The 19551-nt window shown below is 31.5% G+C and overlaps 2 protein-coding genes across 2 annotated transcripts; both read left to right on the top strand.

Moving 5' to 3' along the window:
• The first annotated feature begins 3365 nt into the window (after positions 1-3365).
• Positions 3366-11354, top strand: LOC140980008 (respiratory burst oxidase homolog protein A). The gene is made up of 14 exons (XM_073445731.1): positions 3366-4264; positions 4395-4554; positions 4921-4969; positions 5434-5547; positions 6795-7217; positions 8429-8815; positions 8901-8996; positions 9144-9259; positions 9417-9584; positions 9672-9831; positions 9912-10109; positions 10192-10320; positions 10449-10527; positions 10600-11354. The coding sequence occupies exons 1-14, from the start codon at positions 3640-3642 to the stop codon at positions 10707-10709; spliced, it is 2814 nt and encodes a 937-aa protein (XP_073301832.1). The 5' UTR covers positions 3366-3639; the 3' UTR covers positions 10710-11354.
• Positions 11355-14495: 3141 nt separating this feature from the next.
• On the top strand, positions 14496-15312 carry LOC140978676 (late embryogenesis abundant protein At1g64065-like). Its single transcript, XM_073443872.1, has one exon. It carries the CDS (start codon positions 14564-14566, stop codon positions 15164-15166), a length of 603 nt encoding a protein of 200 aa, XP_073299973.1. The 5' UTR covers positions 14496-14563; the 3' UTR covers positions 15167-15312.
• The last annotated feature ends 4239 nt before the right edge of the window (positions 15313-19551 follow it).

Here is a 19551-nt window from a genome sequence, read left to right as displayed (position 1 = left end):
TATATATAGATCTTAAAACTTCTTTAATGAAATAATTTCAATCAGGCATGAATGTATCGTGGCCCACCTTAAATTTACGTGATGTAGAAGTTGGATTGTTAGGTTAAAATTTGTTTTACATGCAATTTAGTCTTCATTCTACACCATACTCAATGAGAGTTGGAGCCACCATTGACTTTATACCTTCGTGTTTCTCATTTACATGAATTTTATTGATTAACTATATTTTTACATGTGTATTATCTATGTTTCTAACGTATATTATAAAGAATGTGGCATTTAAAATAATCAAGTGTTTGGTATCTTTGTTCTTTGCAAATTATCTTACTTTTAAAACACAACATTAGGGTTTTAAATTTCATGTTTTTGCGGTAATTGTTACTTCATCAATCTTATTGATTAGCGTATCCATCATATTTGTAAGGTTGAGAAAAAAATAATGAATTTTCTTTATATCAAGATTACCATGCAAAAAAATATCGAATTTATCGAAATTTTTTGTACGGTATGATATTAATATTGAAATTTTAGTATGGTAACGATATGAGATTTGAAAATTTTCGGTATCTACGAAACACTGAAATAATATATATAAATTAAAACATATATAATATTTTTAAATAAAAAAGTTATATTTTTTAAAAATACAAGGTATTTTTCGGTATCAAACGGTATATATTGATATCATACTGAAATCTCGACATATCGCAATATTTTGGTATAATCAGTATGGTAACTATACATAACGAAAATTTCGACATACCGAGTCCTTAATTTTAAGTACGATATACAATATACATTTTTCGATACGGTATATACATTACCATATATCACCTTTACGTTTTGCTTCCCCAGATTTTTTAATTAACTAGTATTTAAGCATACTATAATAAATTTTTAATTTCTTCTAATTCTTTTAATATTTAATAAATTAATAATGTAAATAACATTAATTAACGGTGGACCATCCACGTTAATTTTGAAACTTTTTTTAAAATTAATGATAAAAAAACCCCTTGATATACCTTTATTTAATTTAGCTCTTATATATAATTAACTAAATTGTGGAAAGATAATAAAAGATTAATGAAATTAACTTGATATTTGCCGATTTGTCGAGATAGAAGGAATGCAATCATACATATTGTATAAAACTAATGAAGATGGTCTTATAGTAGCTAAAATAATTAACTAATTAATGAATAAACATTATTCGTTTACATAATATTGAAATATCATTTGATATTTGTATCCAAAATTGTAACACTACCAACCCCCAAACAAACGTTGTCCTCTAACAAGTGTCAAGAAACTTATTGATGACATTGATTTTGGTTTGTTCGGTCTTCCTTTTAAGTTGCTTAATTGAAACTATTAATTTATAATAAATTATTGGGTTTTTTGGTCTTTAAATGTGACACATTCTATTCCATTTGATCAGTGTTTTTTATTTTCCCCAATTTCTAAATTCTGTCCTCCATAAATTATTGTTTATAAATTTTTATTAAATATCAGGAGTTGGTGGCAAATTGCCCGACCGAGACGGCCGATTCGGAAGCTTCGGCTGCGAGTCTTTGAAATAGTGGGCCAATTTTTTTATTTTTTATTAATTTCATTTCAAACATGAAAAGATTTTAATTCTCGTAGTTCACTCATCTACTCACTAGTCTCGACATCTCAGTTTGATAATAACAATTCATTATATGAAATTAGATTTTTTGTTTTTCAATAATAATGGTGCATTTCGGTAAATTAGGAAAGTTTTTGAGTTACGTTTAGTGCTATAATTAGAATTTAATCTCACACATACTTACATTGCTTATTAGTTATTATTACAAATTCGACTTTGTTCGAGCCGTTGTACACCGAATAATAGATTTATTTCACCTTACCCGTAAATAATATCCGAACATTGAATCCAATGGTCGTCGGAAGGAAAAACGGCAGTTCTCAGCAAGCGATTAGATGATGCTCGTTTCAGTCTACCTCCGTTTACTTTTCATTTCATAGCCAACTAATTTTTTATATAACTCATTTTTGTTCAAACCATTTGATTCAGTTTATTTTCACACAGTTTCCAGTGTTGACTTATAATCCGATTGACAATAATTTCATTTCAGTGTTGTTAATCCAACAAAAAATATTTATAAATTTCGATTGATATTATTAATTTATCCATCCTCTCTAAATTAATATATAATTCTAACACGAACTTAATTTTCTATACGTCGGGATATGATCTTGTGTGGGAAGTAATTTAATTTAAAATTTATGCAAATTACGCCAACCATATATTTTGTACCTAGCTATAATTTTATTAAACTGATTTGTAATTGACCTCGTCGCTTTATTTTTATTTTTTAAAAATAATATATGTTATGTAACTTAAATAGACAATACCATCCACTCGTAAATCTAATTTAGATCCAATCGATCAAGGATATATATAAGATTATACAACTTTTTTACATCAAATATTTGACTTGAATTCTACAATAATTATGAGCGATAGCAATAATTATTTCAATATTTTTGACATGTTTTGTATTAATCGTCATTAATTAAAATTAATGTAAGCACCAACAAACCTACTTTGACATGTAAGCAGATGGAAGCCAGCGTGGCAAGTAAGGGGACAGGGTAATTACCATAAATTGAAGAAAATAACAAATTATAATGTCTTTTTCAAAAATATTATTTTGACTTTTTTTGAACATCGATCTAATCAGTTGTTAGTAAGTCGAAATATCTGAGTAAATCCATGATTAGTTTACTCGTTCATGATCGCTATTTTTAATAATATTTAAAAATTTACTGGAAAGAGTGGTAGCTAGGCTTCAAATTTATCAAAAAATGATTCATATATTGTACATGCTAATCTTGCTATATATTTAAAAACAAGGGATGAATGAGTCAAAGTGGTTGTGTCATGTTGGTTTGGACTCTACGCAGGTGTCGTAATGTTTGAATTCCTAAATACCATTTGCCTTAATTTTAAAAATTATTTTGACTCCATCTTACTGAATTAAACAATAATCCATTCCCCAATTTTGAATTAGCTTTTAATGCTTATTTCCATATAAAAATAATAAAAATTATAATCCATTAGACGGATCGACCAGATTCGTAGTGAAAAACATTATTTAATTTTGACATAAAAAATAATATTTTTTTATAAATCAGATCATTATCTACATCGCTCTTCGTTATAATTGAGTCGGATTTCAATAAAATATATGTTACACAGTACTTATAGTAGCGTGAGCGTGAGCAAAGTTCCCATCTACAATGGCCATCAACGGCTCTCCCGTTATAATCACCATTTGCATTGCGTCAGCCATAGATGTAAATATCTCAATCAACTTAACCACTTTCACTTTCCTTTATATTCCATAAAAAAATTCAGAAACAATACTCATTCCATGATTAATCCCCAGAGGAGTTCAAACAAAAAACCTTAGTTTCAGTCTAAGGTCCCCTCTCTCCTGCACCATAAATTGTCTCTTTCTTTCCTTTTTAACACCACCTCCTCGTTGCATGTCGTTTTACACAGATTCTTGACGCGCTTCGCTTCCACTCCATATATGTGTCTGCCTACTATTTCTTCTCACCAATTCATTGATCCTATTTTCTGGTGAAATGGAAAGTACCGGAAAATATGACAGCCGATGGGATTCTGATGCTGTGCCATCCAGGAATTCGGAAGGGTCAACGCACTCGGCAGAAGAGTTCGTGGAAGTGACGCTTGATTTTCAGGATGACGATACGATTATACTGCGAAGTGTTGAGCCGGCCACGGTTATTACAATCGATGGAAATGACATCATTGCCGGGATCGAAGCTCCGGTGCCATCGTCGACTTCGAGATCGCCCACAATGCACCGGAGCCCCTCTTACAGACTGCTTCAGTTTTCTCAGGAGTTGAAGGCGGAAGCGGCGGCGAAGGCGAAGCATTTCTCTCAGGAGCTGAAAGCGGAGCTGCGGCGGTTCTCGCGGAGCCACGGGCATGCGTCTCGAATACTATCCACCGTTGGTGGGGTCGGCGGTAACGGCTTAGAATCTGCGCTGGCGGCGCGGGCGATGCGTCGCCAGCGTGCACAGCTGGATCGGACCCGCTCAGGCGCTCAGAAAGCACTTAAAGGGTTGAAATTCATCACTAAAAGCAAGAAGAACAGCGTTGATGCATGGGAAGAAGTCGAGAAAAATTTCCAGAAGCTCGCCAGGGACGGCTTTCTTTACCGCGCAGATTTCGCACAATGCATAGGTTAATTGTTTTCAAATTGCTTGAAATCAAACCAATCCTCCAAAAGTTCGAATTTATTCAATAGCCATCGTTCAATTAATTATTGCTTGTGAGCTGAAAATTTCAATCTAATTCGGTAGTATTTTCACAGGGATGAAAGATTCCAATGAATTCGGGTTGGAATTATTCGATGCATTGAGCAGGAGGAGGAGATTGAAATTCGAAAAGATTTCGAGAGACGAACTTTACGAATTTTGGTCGCAAATTACAGATCAAAGCTTCGACTCCAGGCTTCAGATTTTCTTCGACATGTATGCATTTAGCTGTTTTGTTTCGTATTAAAAATTAAAACTTTTCTGGTTTAAATAATTTAGTATTCTTCCACTCCCTTTATCAAACAAAACAGGAGAGGATATAATATACAAAGAACTCACAATTGCTGTCTATTTATCATCAACTCGTATATAAGTAATTAATACTAATATACATGCACGTAAATACATGAAAATAGTAATTAATAAATATTAAATTTGAGACAGATTCTCTTAACAAAACTATTTAAGTACCGATTGATTAATCTTATAGTAAAAGTGAAACTCGACCATATTATCATCCATTTAGGAATATGATAAAAAAAATATTATCAATGTTATCTTTATTATTATATATTGATGCAGGGTAGACAAGAATGAGGATGGTCGGATCACCGAAACGGAAGTTAAGGAGGTAACGTGATTTATTGACTCCATCTGATTTGATTAGATTAATGATTAAATAAATCATATTCAGTACCAATGAAAAGCATGTAATTATTAATCTCGTTGTTTTAAAATTATTAAACTAATGTAATGATGATTATGAGGTGGTAAGTACAGTCTGGCAGATTCTTTACCATACCCTAGACAGTGAATAGCGGAGTAATAGATTAATCGATCACATTCCAAAGTGCGTGCATTAGTGCACAACACTAGCTTTGTTTTTGTCTTTGTCTTTGTCTTTGTCTTTGTCAACTTATTTAACGTTGAAACTATCCAAATTGCACCCACGTATCTTTTAATATTCCTCGAATTTGTGGGGTTGGTGGGGGTGTACTTTTGTAATTCTATAAATTCGACAAACCAATTAAATAATTCCTTTTCAATTTTTTCATGCATTTAATTTTGTTTTTTTTTTTTTTCACTTTATCTTAGATCATTATGCTTAGTGCTTCTGCAAACAAGTTATCGAGACTAAAAGAACAAGCAGAAGAATATGCAGCTCTGATAATGGAAGAATTGGACCCAGAGAGACTTGGCTACATTGAGGTATCATTTTTTTTTTATAAAAAAAAGAAATTTATTTATGCACCAACCACAACACTTGTAATAGTACAGAATGGAAAATGGTTACAATTAAAATTATTACATTTCACTTTTGTCACCATAAAGTCAGTCGTTAGATGACAAATGAGTGACTTGATCTTTATATACATGAATAAAAGGTTTTTTTAATTGATATAGACAAGTTCCAATATTTGACCTTTGAAGTTGTCATTTCCTTTTGTTTTGTTTAAGTCAAATGATTTTTTTTATATATATAAAAATTTAAGAGATTAAGTAAAGAATTAATCAAAACCTCATGAATCATCAGATAGAAGTAGTCTATTATTGGTAAGCACCATATACCTACTATTTAAATAACTGGTCATTCAAGTTTCAAATTATCTAAAGAAAATAAAAATAAAAGTGATAGCTAGCAAGTTCAATAAAAAAAAAAAATTGGTAGTAGACTTCAGGTTAAATGTAAATGATCATAAAAAAAAGTTCAGACGAGGAAACTAATTGATTAGAGCTAGCTTGCCATAATCTGGTCAAATCCAAAGTAGCGCAGAAGTAGCTTTCTTGAATAAAAATTTCAGTACCTAATTCCTGTTAGTTGAGCTCAATAGAAGACTTGGTTCAGATCATAATGTGAATAACACATTCAAATGAAACTCGATTATTAATTTGTAATGCTTAGCTTAGGTGGACGAAGTTCTTTAATTAAGACAACTGTCATGTCTTACATTAGTAAATTATGAGAATCTCCAACTAAGGATATGTGTATCTATTTATATATAGTTTAAAGTGAGTTTATGGCTAAGAAGTAACTATTGGAAGTGTCTTGTTTCTCGAGCCACTAAAATAATAAGATTTATCCCAATTCACGTTTTAGAATTAAATTTGGAAGAGTAGGGACGATACAGAATCAAAGGAGATATTTCACAAATTAATCTAATTTTTTTCAAAGAAGTCGGAATCTAATCAAGAACTTGAGGCCAAAAAACTTGCAAGTGAACTTTATGATTAAATCTCATGTGACGAAGATGACTTTTGAGCTCACAGGATCCTCCCCATGTGGAGGTTTCCGTTAGCGGGCATCAAATCCGTGTTTTCAGCACTCGACGAACGTCGAAAGATTATGGTCCACATCAATTTCACCGTCCCATTTAAGGACAAAAGCGCACGATCCATCTTTCCTGACATATCTCGTGTATGTTTGATTATGATGAATTTGTCATGTGATGATGCAGCTATGGCAGCTGGAAACACTATTATTACAAAAGGACACTTACTTAAATTACAGTCAAGCACTGAGCTACACAAGCCAGGCCATGAGTCAAAATCTACATGGGCTTAGGAACAGAGGCCGGATCCAAAGATTGAGCAACAAGTTTCTCTATTTTGTTGAAGAAAATTGGAAAAGAATTTGGGTGACATTACTTTGGATCATGATCATGATTGGTCTTTTCACTTGGAAATTCTACCAGTACAAACAGAAAAATGCTTACAAAATAATGGGTTATTGTCTTCTAACGGCTAAAGGTGCAGCTGAAACTTTGAAATTCAACATGGCGCTTGTTTTATTGCCTGTGTGTAGGAATACCATTACTTGGCTGAGGTCCTCTAAAGTGGCTTATTTTGTGCCATTTGATGACAATATCAACTTTCACCAGGTACACCAACCTCCCCACTTTCTTGAAATTCTTCTGTACGTAAATCATGTTTTACTTTGAGTCAAAGCAATAGCAGAGCGGTATTAAAGGTGAAACACTTTTCGATATTATGAATTGTATATTAAGATCATATTCAAGTGTAGGGGAAAATTTTAAAAAGGGGCCATTGTGCTTGCCGTCTCCTGTCCCTGCATCACTTATTTTAGAGGTGACATCTTTTAGCAAGTCGAATTAATATCAGCAGAAAACTTTTTGCTATTTTCTTGCTTTGTGCATGTCCCAACTTATTTTTTTGTCTGTTAGTCAGATAGCCTGTGAGGACGCGGATTAAGCTTATAAATATTAGAAAAGATATAGTGTGGAAAAATATCATCATGTCATTTGTGTTCTTAAATGTGATATAAGACCGGAGAGCGTGGTAAAATAAGTTCTCAGTTATGGGATTATAGGAGACAATGTATGTGTCAATGAACAAGTCAAAACGTGGGCAAGGTAATTAAATAAACGAGAAAATTGGTACAAGTCTCACTTACCTTTCATGAAAACATATAGTCTAGAAGCATATGCATTGGTATAAAACATTGGCCGAAGCAGAGCAGGAAACAATAGATTCTTCTGGTACTGTAAATCACACTTCTAGAGAAAAATGAAGATATTAAGCAGCTGTGTGAGTTAACTTACCATACACGAGTAAATTTTGGCACGCTACATGTGTACCGTATATTATTTTGATGTGAAATATAATTTTATATGTAGTACATGAACTATAACGATGTTAGAGTAACTTTTTTATTCAAACCTGATTGTTTGAGTATTTATTATCCTATAGTTTATTTCTTTTAAAAACGACGGTGTCGTGATGAAGGAGTAGTTCGGAAAAGAAAATTTATTTGTATTTGGAGACCAAAAGCAAGTAGCCGAAAGATATAATCTAGTAATAAAGATGATAATATAATATCGATATACAGTGTGTAAGATGCAAAATACTAGCGACCATTTAACTGGTAGAAGAGTGCTAACTATGTATGGAGCGCATTCAAGAGAAACAGCATGTATTAGAACTGTCTCCTCTGTATGGTACAAATAATCGTTAGATATACGAAATCAAAACATGAATAACGGTGATCAATTGAAATAAAAATAAATAGTGGATTGTCTGTACTAATATATTTTTTTTTCGTTGTTCCTTGTTCAAAATTTGAAATGTGCAGACCATTGCTGCTGCTATTGTAGTTGGTGTCATACTTCACGTTGGTAACCACCTTGCCTGCGACTTCCCTAGGCTTACACGTGTATCCGAGTCCAATTATTCCCTTTATTTGAATGATGACTTTGGTGATCGTCGGCCCACATACCCAGACCTTGTTGGAGGAATTGAGGGTGTGACGGGAATCTTGATGCTTATCTTCATGATAATTGCTTTTATATTGGCAACACGGTGGTTTAGAAGGAGTCTGATCAAGTTGCCGAAGCCATTAGATAGGCTTACAGGATACAATGCTTTCTGGTATGCACACCACTTGTTTGTCTTGGTCTACGTCTTGCTTATCATCCATGGCAATTATCTTTACCTTGTGCATGACTGGTACAAAAAGACGGTGAGTAAATTTATAGTTCTTTGATTTTTGGTTTGGAATTAAGAGTTCGGAGTTTAATAATCTTGCATTTTTTCATTGGTTACAGACATGGATGTATCTGGCAGTTCCGGTACTTCTTTATGCCTTTGAAAGAATACTAAGATTCTTTCGGTCGGGTTTCCGTAGCGTCCAGCTTCTGAAGGTGAGCATGCTTATGACAGCTCTTGTTTTCCATACAGTGTGATCTGTCAGAAAAATGGTAGAAAAAACAGTTCATTTATGATTTGAAAAATAAAGGATGTCATGGCTTAAACAAATGCCCCAATGTTTTTCATTTTATTATTTTCAGGTTGCTATTTATCCAGGAAATGTCCTCACCTTGCAAATGTCAAAGCCTCCGCAATTTAAATACAAGAGCGGGCAATACATGTTTGTCCAGTGTCCTGCCATTTCTCCATTTGAATGGTAAAAATAACAATCACTGCACTACATATTAGACAGGGTTTAATCCACACCAAGAAAAAAAAGTGCCAATGTTTATCCCGCGTCATTTCGTTATCAACCAACCGTGTTATTTCTTCATTGTTTAATGTCTGTATTGCTCTATTTGTAAAATATCCAGGCATCCATTTTCAATTACCTCGGCGCCTGGTGATGACTACCTTAGTATTCACGTACGGCAGTTAGGTGATTGGACACATGAACTAAAAAGGGTGTTTTCTGAGGCTTGTGAGGCTCCAGTTTCTGGAAAGAGTGGGCTACTTCAAGCGGATGAAACTACCAAGAAAAGGTAATATTCTTGTGGTACTAGTGCATTAGCGTGCCCTTTTCTCTTCAGAAATCTGCAAACTGATCTGAAAATTGCCTCAAAATCCAGTTTGCCAAAGTTACTAATTGACGGACCTTATGGAGCTCCGGCACAAAACTACAGAAAATACGACGTCCTCTTACTTATTGGTCTTGGGATAGGAGCGACACCTTTCATAAGCATCCTAAAAGATTTACTAAACAATATTATCAAACTGGAGGAGCAGGCTGTAAGTATCAGTATTGATTATGGAAGTCTTCATTTTCCGCCATATCATTTCAGCTTAATAAAGTTGGTTACTCTTTCCAGGATTCAATTTCAGATTTCAGCAGGTGTTCAGATCAGAGTGGGGGATCTTTCAGCTCTTCCTCCCTTAATAAGGTTTCACCGAAAAGAAAGAAACCTCTTAAAACCACCAATGCTTACTTTTATTGGGTCACGAGAGAGCAAGGGTCGTTCGATTGGTTCAAAGGAGTCATGGATGAAGTAGCTGAACTTGATCAAAGGGTATGATACCATGTTAGTATCACACTACGCCGGTGATATCGTTATTATATGCTGTTTACAACTATATGTCATAAACTTACAGGGTGTCATTGAGATGCACAACTATTTAACTAGTGTATACGAGGAAGGGGATGCTCGTTCGGCTCTCATCACCATGGTTCAGGCACTTAACCATGCCAAAAATGGGGTTGATATTGTGTCCGGCACGAGGGTAAGTTTGCCATTGTCTCATTACTTTCACATTATGGTTTCTTCTGCAACAAATATTCTGCTCTCAGCTAGCCAATTCCATGATCTTAAATGACTCTTTTCCCTTTATCGGACCTCTGATTGTAACAGGTTAGAACCCATTTTGCAAGGCCTAATTGGAAAAAAGTTCTCTCGAAAATCGGCACCAAGCATGCTAATGCAAGGATGGGTCAGTATACAAACCATTTGAAAAGCTCTTGAATAACACAAAACATTTATCAATTTGATACAATTGGAACAGGAGTTTTCTATTGTGGGGCACCAGTTTTGGCAAAAGAACTCAACCAGCTCTGCAATGAATATAACCAGAAGGGGTCAACCAAATTCGAATTCCACAAGGAACATTTCTGAGATAACGAATTTGAGTACCTAACTACCACACGCTCAATCCTCCACATTCCGTCCCACTCTTGGTTACTCCTAAAGCCCATACGTTACTTCCATGTCATTGAAGTATCGCGAAAATCGAGTAAGAATACCAAGAAAAGAGGAAATAAAAGTGGCAGGAGCTAGTCTATGTATAGCCTTGATAGGAAAGATAGATATACAGAAGAAATATACACAAGAGGTCATTTATTTTGATTCAAAAATAGCTTCTTAAGCCAACACAGCCAAGAAAAGTGGTTGTGAATGGTTCGATAGGGAGCGATATGACATCCACGGAGCATCATTTTCGTGGCAGAATCGGCAACTGGCTTCACATCACGGAATGTGAGAGTTCATTAATCATGAAGGAATTGCCTACTTGCTATTGGGATCGGAGAAAAGGGAAAATTCATGAAAGGAATGATGATTTTCAATTGGATTGTTCCAAGTGTGACCATTGCAAGCAGTTATTATTCCTGAGTTGTGCTGTTGAAGGCCATGCTGTGATGCTTTCCCACATGATATTGTAGTTCTATTATTAATTATTTTCCCTATTAGAATAGAAGAAGCATATACATGTATATGGTAACTAAGGTACTTTAATTTGATTCAGTCAATGCTTTTGCATCATTTTCTTTGGCTAACCATGTAAATTTAATTTTTTGTTTTTTTTAACAATCATAGATAATGTTACACATTAAAGCAGGATACCATTCTACAATGTATAATAATAAAATCTCCTACTGTAATCGATTCACAAAGAAAGGAACGAGACCTGTAGATAAAAAAAATATATGAAGTCGAAAAAATATATACAATTGAAAGAAAACGGACCGATTGAGCCAGATGAATTTGCAGTATAGGAGTCAGATAAAAACTACCGAACAAAAACGCTAACAGATAAACCAAAAAAATACACACAACTATTAAACATGGTAAAGATGGTGGTCTATATGCCAAAACTACAAAATAAAAATAAACAAAAAACTAGATAAAATAAAGTAGAATAAAATACAGAGGAGCAACTAGAAGAGAGGAGCACGAATCAGAGCCAAATAGTCGTGGCAACAGTGATTGGAATGTCCAGAACTTAAATTTTAAGAAAAACGGCAGTATTAGTCTCTCTGTGATTTTATTCATTTATGTTTTCAAATTTTAGTATTGTTATGTTGTCTTTGTTATTTTTGTAATTTTAATCATTTTTCCGACATGACACTGATTTAACACATATGCGATGCCTATGCGGCTTTGACATGACACTGATATATGCACTCTCACATCAACGTATCAAATGAAAAATAACTAACATTGAAAAAAATTTAAAATACTTGATCACTGTTAAAATTGGATAACATAATGGATCAGAATCGTCAAGAAACAAATATATAAGAACAAAATTACAATTTTTTCTTAATTTTACTTACAAAAACTGACGAAAAAAAAAAAAGAAAAAAAAAAGGTGATGTTTCACTATAATTTCCGTAGAATATCTCTACCATTCTTTTTATGGTGTGTTTGGTTGAATTGATTAAACAAGGATAGATGAATAATCAAACACTTATCCAATATTTGGTTAAAATTTTAAAATATTTTAATAATCATTTTGATCTGGTTTAAGACCCAATTTTGTGGATAACTATTTGATTATTAATCTAACAAATCAAGTGGGATAACCTATCAAAACTCAACAAATTATATTTTTCTTCCCTTATTTCTTAATTATAAAATAAAAAGAAATTATAGGAATTAAATTATTGATTAATAAAAATAATGGTTAGTAAGAGTTAAATTAATAATAATATATACAATTATATTAATTATAAAATAGAAAGAAATTATAGGGATTAAATTATTGATTAAATTAATAATATCATTATAATTAATGAGAATAATAAATATATAATAAAACTAAAGTTTTCAAATTAATAAAAAAGTAATTTTTAATATATTTTTTTGAAATTACCTACTTATTTATTTCTTATTACTATTATTATTTATTTATTATATTTAGGTTAGGTAATTATAATGTATATAGTGGTGATACTTTAGTCATTTTATGCTAATATACAAAATTAATCTATAATGTTAAAATTACACCAAACATCATATATTTTATCTCACCATATTATTTATCCATATATTTCATTTTATAATCAATCTAATTACTAATCATTTATTTATCACATCACACATACCAAACGGAGCATTAGTGTTTAGGGTATACGTAATAGTATAGTACAATTTGAATAAATAAATTGATTCCAATATTATCTTCTATTTCCAATTTACATAATAATCTAATTTTGTTGTAGAGACGTTAGGTAGTGTTTGTGAATGTTTGAAAAAAATTATACTAAAAAAAGTGATTATGGATTTTTCATTTAAAAAGTTTTGCAAATTTATAAGGAAAAAATCCATAATATTTTTTAAACTATTTGCAAATAGTACCTAGGACAGTTAGAAACGAGTATAAACAGCCGAGTTGACCACAAAAATATAGTAACAATATATAATATTATATTTCCTTTGTCATTTTGATTTTTATTATACGCGTCGATTAGAAAATCAGAAAAGGACAATTTCACGAATATTTAATTTTAATGAAAAGTAAACAAGGGTGCGATAAATTTTCAAGCTTGATTAAAATTTAATAACTCTAAGTATAGATATGATAATATTTAGGTCTACTCGAAAATATTGAAGATTCTCAATTCATATTTCATATAAAGAAGAGTTGTTTTCAACTTTAAAAGCGTCAAACGTCTCCCTCATGAAAACAAAGGCATTTTAAAAACTCCACGATCTCGTTAGCTTGTCTGTTAAGTGTTAAGATTGAGACTTAGACCTAACTCAACCTCAAAAGCTAATTCAAGAGGGGATGATTGTCAAGCTCATATATAAAACTCTAAGGTATTTTATCCAATCGATGTGGGATAACTAACATTAAGAAATGACAGGAAAACATCCTATTTCAACTATGATTATAACAAGTGTGTGATAAAAAAAAATGGATATTAGATTATTTCGACTCTAGAATTTAAATGATATTTCAATTTCATTAAAATATTTTTTAAACATTAATATTTTTTTTTGTGAAGAACTTTTAAACATTATTATTCATATCATAATTTAGTAGGCGACATTCAACTTTCACATATTTACGATCACAGCATGAACTAGTATCAACAATTTAAGTCATTGCCTTCTAGAAGTCAAAAAAACTCCACCAACAAATCCCTCCAACCCAAAAATCTATTTTGGTGTAAATTCTGCACTAAAATAGTGCGATTTCTGCACCAAATACAACGTCTATCTCCAACCCATTTACTTCAAATCTTACACTAAAAAGTATATTCTTAGAATATTCTTTTTTTTATTTGATTTATTTAATTATTTTAAATATATTATTGAATATATTATTATTTAAAAATATCTAATTATTAAAATAATATATTATTATTATATAAATAATATTTACAATTTTTAATATTAATATTTATAATTAAAAAAACAAAAAAAATTAAAAAAAAATAGAGAGCTCGGGGAAATGGAGCTGGCTCAGCTCCGTTGGAGGACAACCCTTGCACAAAACGCCATTTTGGTGCAAGGGTTGGAGATACCCTAATATCACAAAATTTTCAATCATTTCTATTAAAATTAAAATCAAAACTTAATTTCCAAGAACCAGCCTTAAATTACCTACCCTATACTATATATATAATTTAAAAGAAAGCCACATACGTATCCAACTTCATAATTTCGTTCCCTCCCTGCATGCATTACTCCTGAAACGACCAATTCACTTCAATCAAATTAAAAAGAAAATCAAGAAAGAATATATGGCTGATCCGAATCAACAAGGATACCCATTAGCCCTGACCACGGCGCCACGAAGCGACGAGGAATCGGCTACGAATTACCGGTCCGAACAAGCAATGAAGAAGAAGAAAAGAATGAAATGCTTGGCTTATATTGCTATTTTTGCTGTGCTTCAGGCCATCATAATCGTCGTGTTCAGCGTTGTTTTTCTACGTGTCAAAATGCCCAAGGTGAGATTGGAACAAGTCACGATTGCGAATACTGGGAATGACAATATTGTTAGCTTTTCTGCTGGAGTTACGGTTAAGAACACCAACTATGGACGTTACAAATTTGATAGTAGTTTGGCTACTATCACGTCGCAGAATGGCGTCGTCCTTGGATGGCTAGCGATCCCCAAGTCAGGTGCTGGGGCACGCTCTACTAAAAGGATTTTGGTTGCCGGGGATTTAACTCCACCTGCTGCTGATTCCAATGGTAACTTGGCCGTGAGTATTGGGGCGAATGTAAGAGGTAAAGTGGAATTATTGAGAATTATGAAAAGGAAGAAATCGGCTGATATGTATTGCACTGTGATCATCAACTTGCCCACCAACTCGGTTAAAGATTTGGTATGCAAGTGAGACAATTGGCCTTAATTCATATATATTTCTTAATTATTTCAATAGTTTGTGATTCACTTTCTTATGTTTTTCGTTTTGTACTTCCAACGACGCACATTTTGAGGTTGGGAGAATTTTGTACGATATTATGATGATTATTATATATATTATTGTTCATATTATAAATAATTTTTTACTTCGGTTAACCTAAAATTATATATATTATTCCCCACTAGTTATTTGTTCCTTGCAAACAGAGGGAATCGAACGGGAAATTCAGTCATATATATATGACCAAAAGAGATAGCACACAATTGTTGATTATTTGGTTCTCAGTTCTCACTGCCCCATATAGTTTTTTTTAAACGCTGATAATGAAGGTAATTAATCAAGTTAAGCCCCACATTTTTTGAAATTAAACATCAGTACCATATGTTTTTTTAGAGTTTTTCATTTGTCATTTTCGAAATATGGACATTATTATAACATGCCACTTGAAGTTTTTTATAGTGTATATATCACATGTATAATACTAAAATTTCGATAGAATATTTAATTTTTCTAATTAATTATATTATTTAGTATATTTCAATATTTTGTGAATTCCTCCATTTTATTGAAAAGATAGATTGTGTTAGGAGTTTATCTCTTAATTTCTAGTAGTGTTTTTCTAGTTTTCTTTGTTTATGACGTCATATTTGTTTAGGAGATCATAGCGGATCAGTCAAATTCAGTTTCTACAATTATTGTGTTTTAGAAATTAGATTTTTATCATTTTTATACAAATTTGTGCATCTTTATACCTGACATGTCCACAAATTGAAATATTATGCAAACACATATACTCAATCTTCTTTTTGCTATTTAGCACTTCTCTATATGTTTCTCACTCATTTTCAACAAGTAATAATGCTCTACAATTCAAACTATAAGTTTGTGAAAGGAATTATTGTGTTCGACAGATACCAAAAAGAATAATAATATCAGGTTAGGATGTAAAATCGTGAATCTGTGTTTTATCAGAATTAAATGTTGTGCCAGATGTTACAACATCTTGGACAACATGCAGCGGAATATTATATTTTGTAACACAAATCGACTTTAAATAAATAGATGGACAAGTTTAAATATGCACAAGTATAAATACTTGTACGGTGCCTTATGGCAAAAATTAATCACTAAAAAACCAAATCGTTTACACAAAAACTTATCATTAGTGATTATAACAAAAATCAATTTCCTTAACAAGTTGAGAAAACAAACGCTTTCTAAAACAAATAATCAGAACAAAACGTAAACAAGAAAGCAAAAGCATGAGCCAGAAACTGGAGCAACAAAACGATCTTCAGCCAACTTCGTCACGGATGTTGTCTCACGATGTTCCCAACATTCAAAGCAACACGCGAAACAGCACGCTTCGAAACAGCGACGTCCTTGCAGAATATTTTCTCTGAAATCTTCAATGTGCCTAGGTGCGTGTATTATGATTGATCGAAGGGGAGATCTTCAAAGATGTCATTGATATCTTATTTATAGATGTAAAATTTATCTACACAAGGAAACCTATTCAACAAGGAAGGTAAGAGTTTAATTAGAAATAAACTCTTTTAAATATTGATACCAAATCACAATAATATCTCATTATCAAGAATAAAATTCTAGCATATTTATCTCATTAATTAAAAAGTCAAAACATATTTAAATATTCAAAATCATATCATGATATTATTTGCATAATTATCTCATTTTCTAGAAAGACTAAATATTATATGCATCAAATCAACAAAGAAAAGATAATATTAGAAAAATAAATTAAATAGGGAAATTATATTTCCCTTCAATCTCTCCCTTTTTGTTTTTCTGGACAAAATGAGTAGCTCAAGTCATCTCCCCCTGAACTCGAGAATATTTCTCCCCCTGAATGAAAACAAATTAGCACGAGTGTTAGGCGTGTTGGCAACACGTAAGACAACACATGCAGGAGCAAAAATAATTCATTAGATCATAGCAACAAAACATTTCAGGGAAACTAAACTGACTAATAACAAACTATTAGAACAAACTATTAGAGCTAGCAAAGCAAAGACAATTAAAACATCAAAAATAACATCAGAGCATAAAGTGAGTTTTAAGCGATCCTTAATTCCATGTCAGCAGCAGCTTGAGCGGTTGCTTGAGGTTTTAAGCGATCCTTAATTCCATGTCAGCAGCAGCTTGAGTGGTTGCTTGAGCTTCATCTCTTCCTCCTTTTTGTCCAGAATGGACACCAACATCCAGGAGCATCATGTAGTGAGCCACTTGATGTCATGTGGATCGTATCCTCTTCCTGTCATTGATAAAATTTAGATTACAAGTAAGGAAGAGAGATAAGAAAATTGCAGAGAGACGAGATAAGTTTCACAGAAGGAAATTACGAAATCCTACAGAAAGAAATTTTGTGGATAATATGAAGTGAAAACAGTGTAAATCAAGGGGATAAGTATGCACGCAAAGGCAACAAAATCAAGATTTACTCAAACAATCCTTAGATCCTAACAGAAAAAAAAATTTAATGGGAAAGATTGTTTAGCCGTTATCACCTTCCAAAAATACCGAGATAATTGCGTCCAATATCTTTTCAAAATAGTTTATCGAGGACGGATCGGAAGTAGAAAGCATGAGGGGATTTCTATATTTAAGCTCAACCAAATGTTGCTGAGTCATTTCGAAACTTTGGTTTGGACATCATTAGTGAACCGTTATATAAGCTAAGACTTGACTATATATATTATTGGATAATTGAATAAAAAAATCACAATATTATATTTCGTATATTTATTTTATTTATATTTATTAACTATTGAAAACGATAAATATCATCTTATTCTAAATTTAATTGATCCACCATATGTATTATTATTTATTAAATACTAACGTCTTACTCAAATATTTTAATAATCACAATATTACTATCCATAAATTTTTGCTCCTATAATGTAAGTTGCTGTCTCACACATTGGTGTCCTATCATCGCCTAGAATATTGGGTTTGGCTTTATTATTTTGGCTGTTAGAAGCTATGAATGAAGTTCGAATGTTACTTTCCCATTAAATATAAAAAATAAGACTAAAAATTATGACGGAAATATGAAAAAACTTGTATGCTAAAATAGGAAATTAATTGGAATGTAGAAACTCCTAATTAAATATTCAAATTAGTTAAATTCACGTCTAAAAATTGAAGAAATATTTTTTAAAAATGTAATTTCCAGGGTTGGAGACCAGTAGAACCCACTAGGATGTTCTTATAATCATTGTTTCTAGCTACTTAAATTACGTACCATCAAGGACGTTACGTTTGGATTATTGAAATTGACCTTCGAAATCGATTTTTGGCAATTGCTATTGTTAAATGTTTATATAATTATAATATACGTGAGATGAGTAATAATATACAGAAAATATTAGAAATTTGGTATATAAATTAAAGATGAAAAATCCAAAATCTGATAAAGATCGAAGCGCATGTGCCATATTTTCAAATATTTTATTCAAATTAGGGTTTGATCTTATTACATACTTAGTGTGTTCCATATGTATTCTATATATCTTCTTCTTACTTTTAAATTTTAATAAAATACGATGATTGGAAAAATTGGATTTAAAAATATATATAAATTAAATGGAAGTTTAATCAAACAGATACACGCCGTAGTGACCTACTAAGAAGCATTTATAACTATTAACTCTCTCTCTAAATGTATTCTTATTAAATTAAATTAGTATGTCACATTTGTGATGTACAAAGTACTATTTTATATAATTAATTATTAAATTTAGTAAGTTTATTTCGATTTTTTTTGATATAATCGAGTGAATATATTTAAATATTATTATAAAAATATTTATACAATTTGAGATAATGTTCAAAGAAAGATAACAATCTTCTACCTATCAAACCGATTTTTTTATCATTGCATTTGATATTTTCGATAAGTATAACTATTATCAATAAAAACAATAGAAAAATATATTTAAAAATCGTATATTATTTTGTCTATCAAAATTTTAGAGATATTCTCGGAATTTATTAGATGGATGAATTTTGATTAAAAAATTTAGTTATTTGTATAACATGTTTTTAAAAAAATTATAATAAAATTCTGATTAAAAAACATAATAAGATTAATGTCAATTTACGGATAATCAATATACAAAAAATTCAAGATAATTCACAAAAAAGTTGGAAAATTTAATATTGTATAAATTTTTTTCCTTATTTATTATTTAGATAGTATGAAAAACTATATATAAAAAATTATCACAAAACTCAAAACCATAATCGAAATTAAATAAAATGACATAATCGATGTAGACATTTCAATGTAGTTTATATTTTCAAGAGACACTATATTCAAATTTGAATTC

The sequence above is a fragment of the Primulina huaijiensis genome, chromosome 6 (genome assembly GCF_012295235.1).
Source record: "Primulina huaijiensis isolate GDHJ02 chromosome 6, ASM1229523v2, whole genome shotgun sequence".
Classification (NCBI taxonomy): domain Eukaryota; kingdom Viridiplantae; phylum Streptophyta; class Magnoliopsida; order Lamiales; family Gesneriaceae; genus Primulina; species Primulina huaijiensis.
The sequence above is the reverse complement of the archived record's forward strand: the minus strand, read 5'-3'. Positions and strand labels throughout refer to the sequence as shown.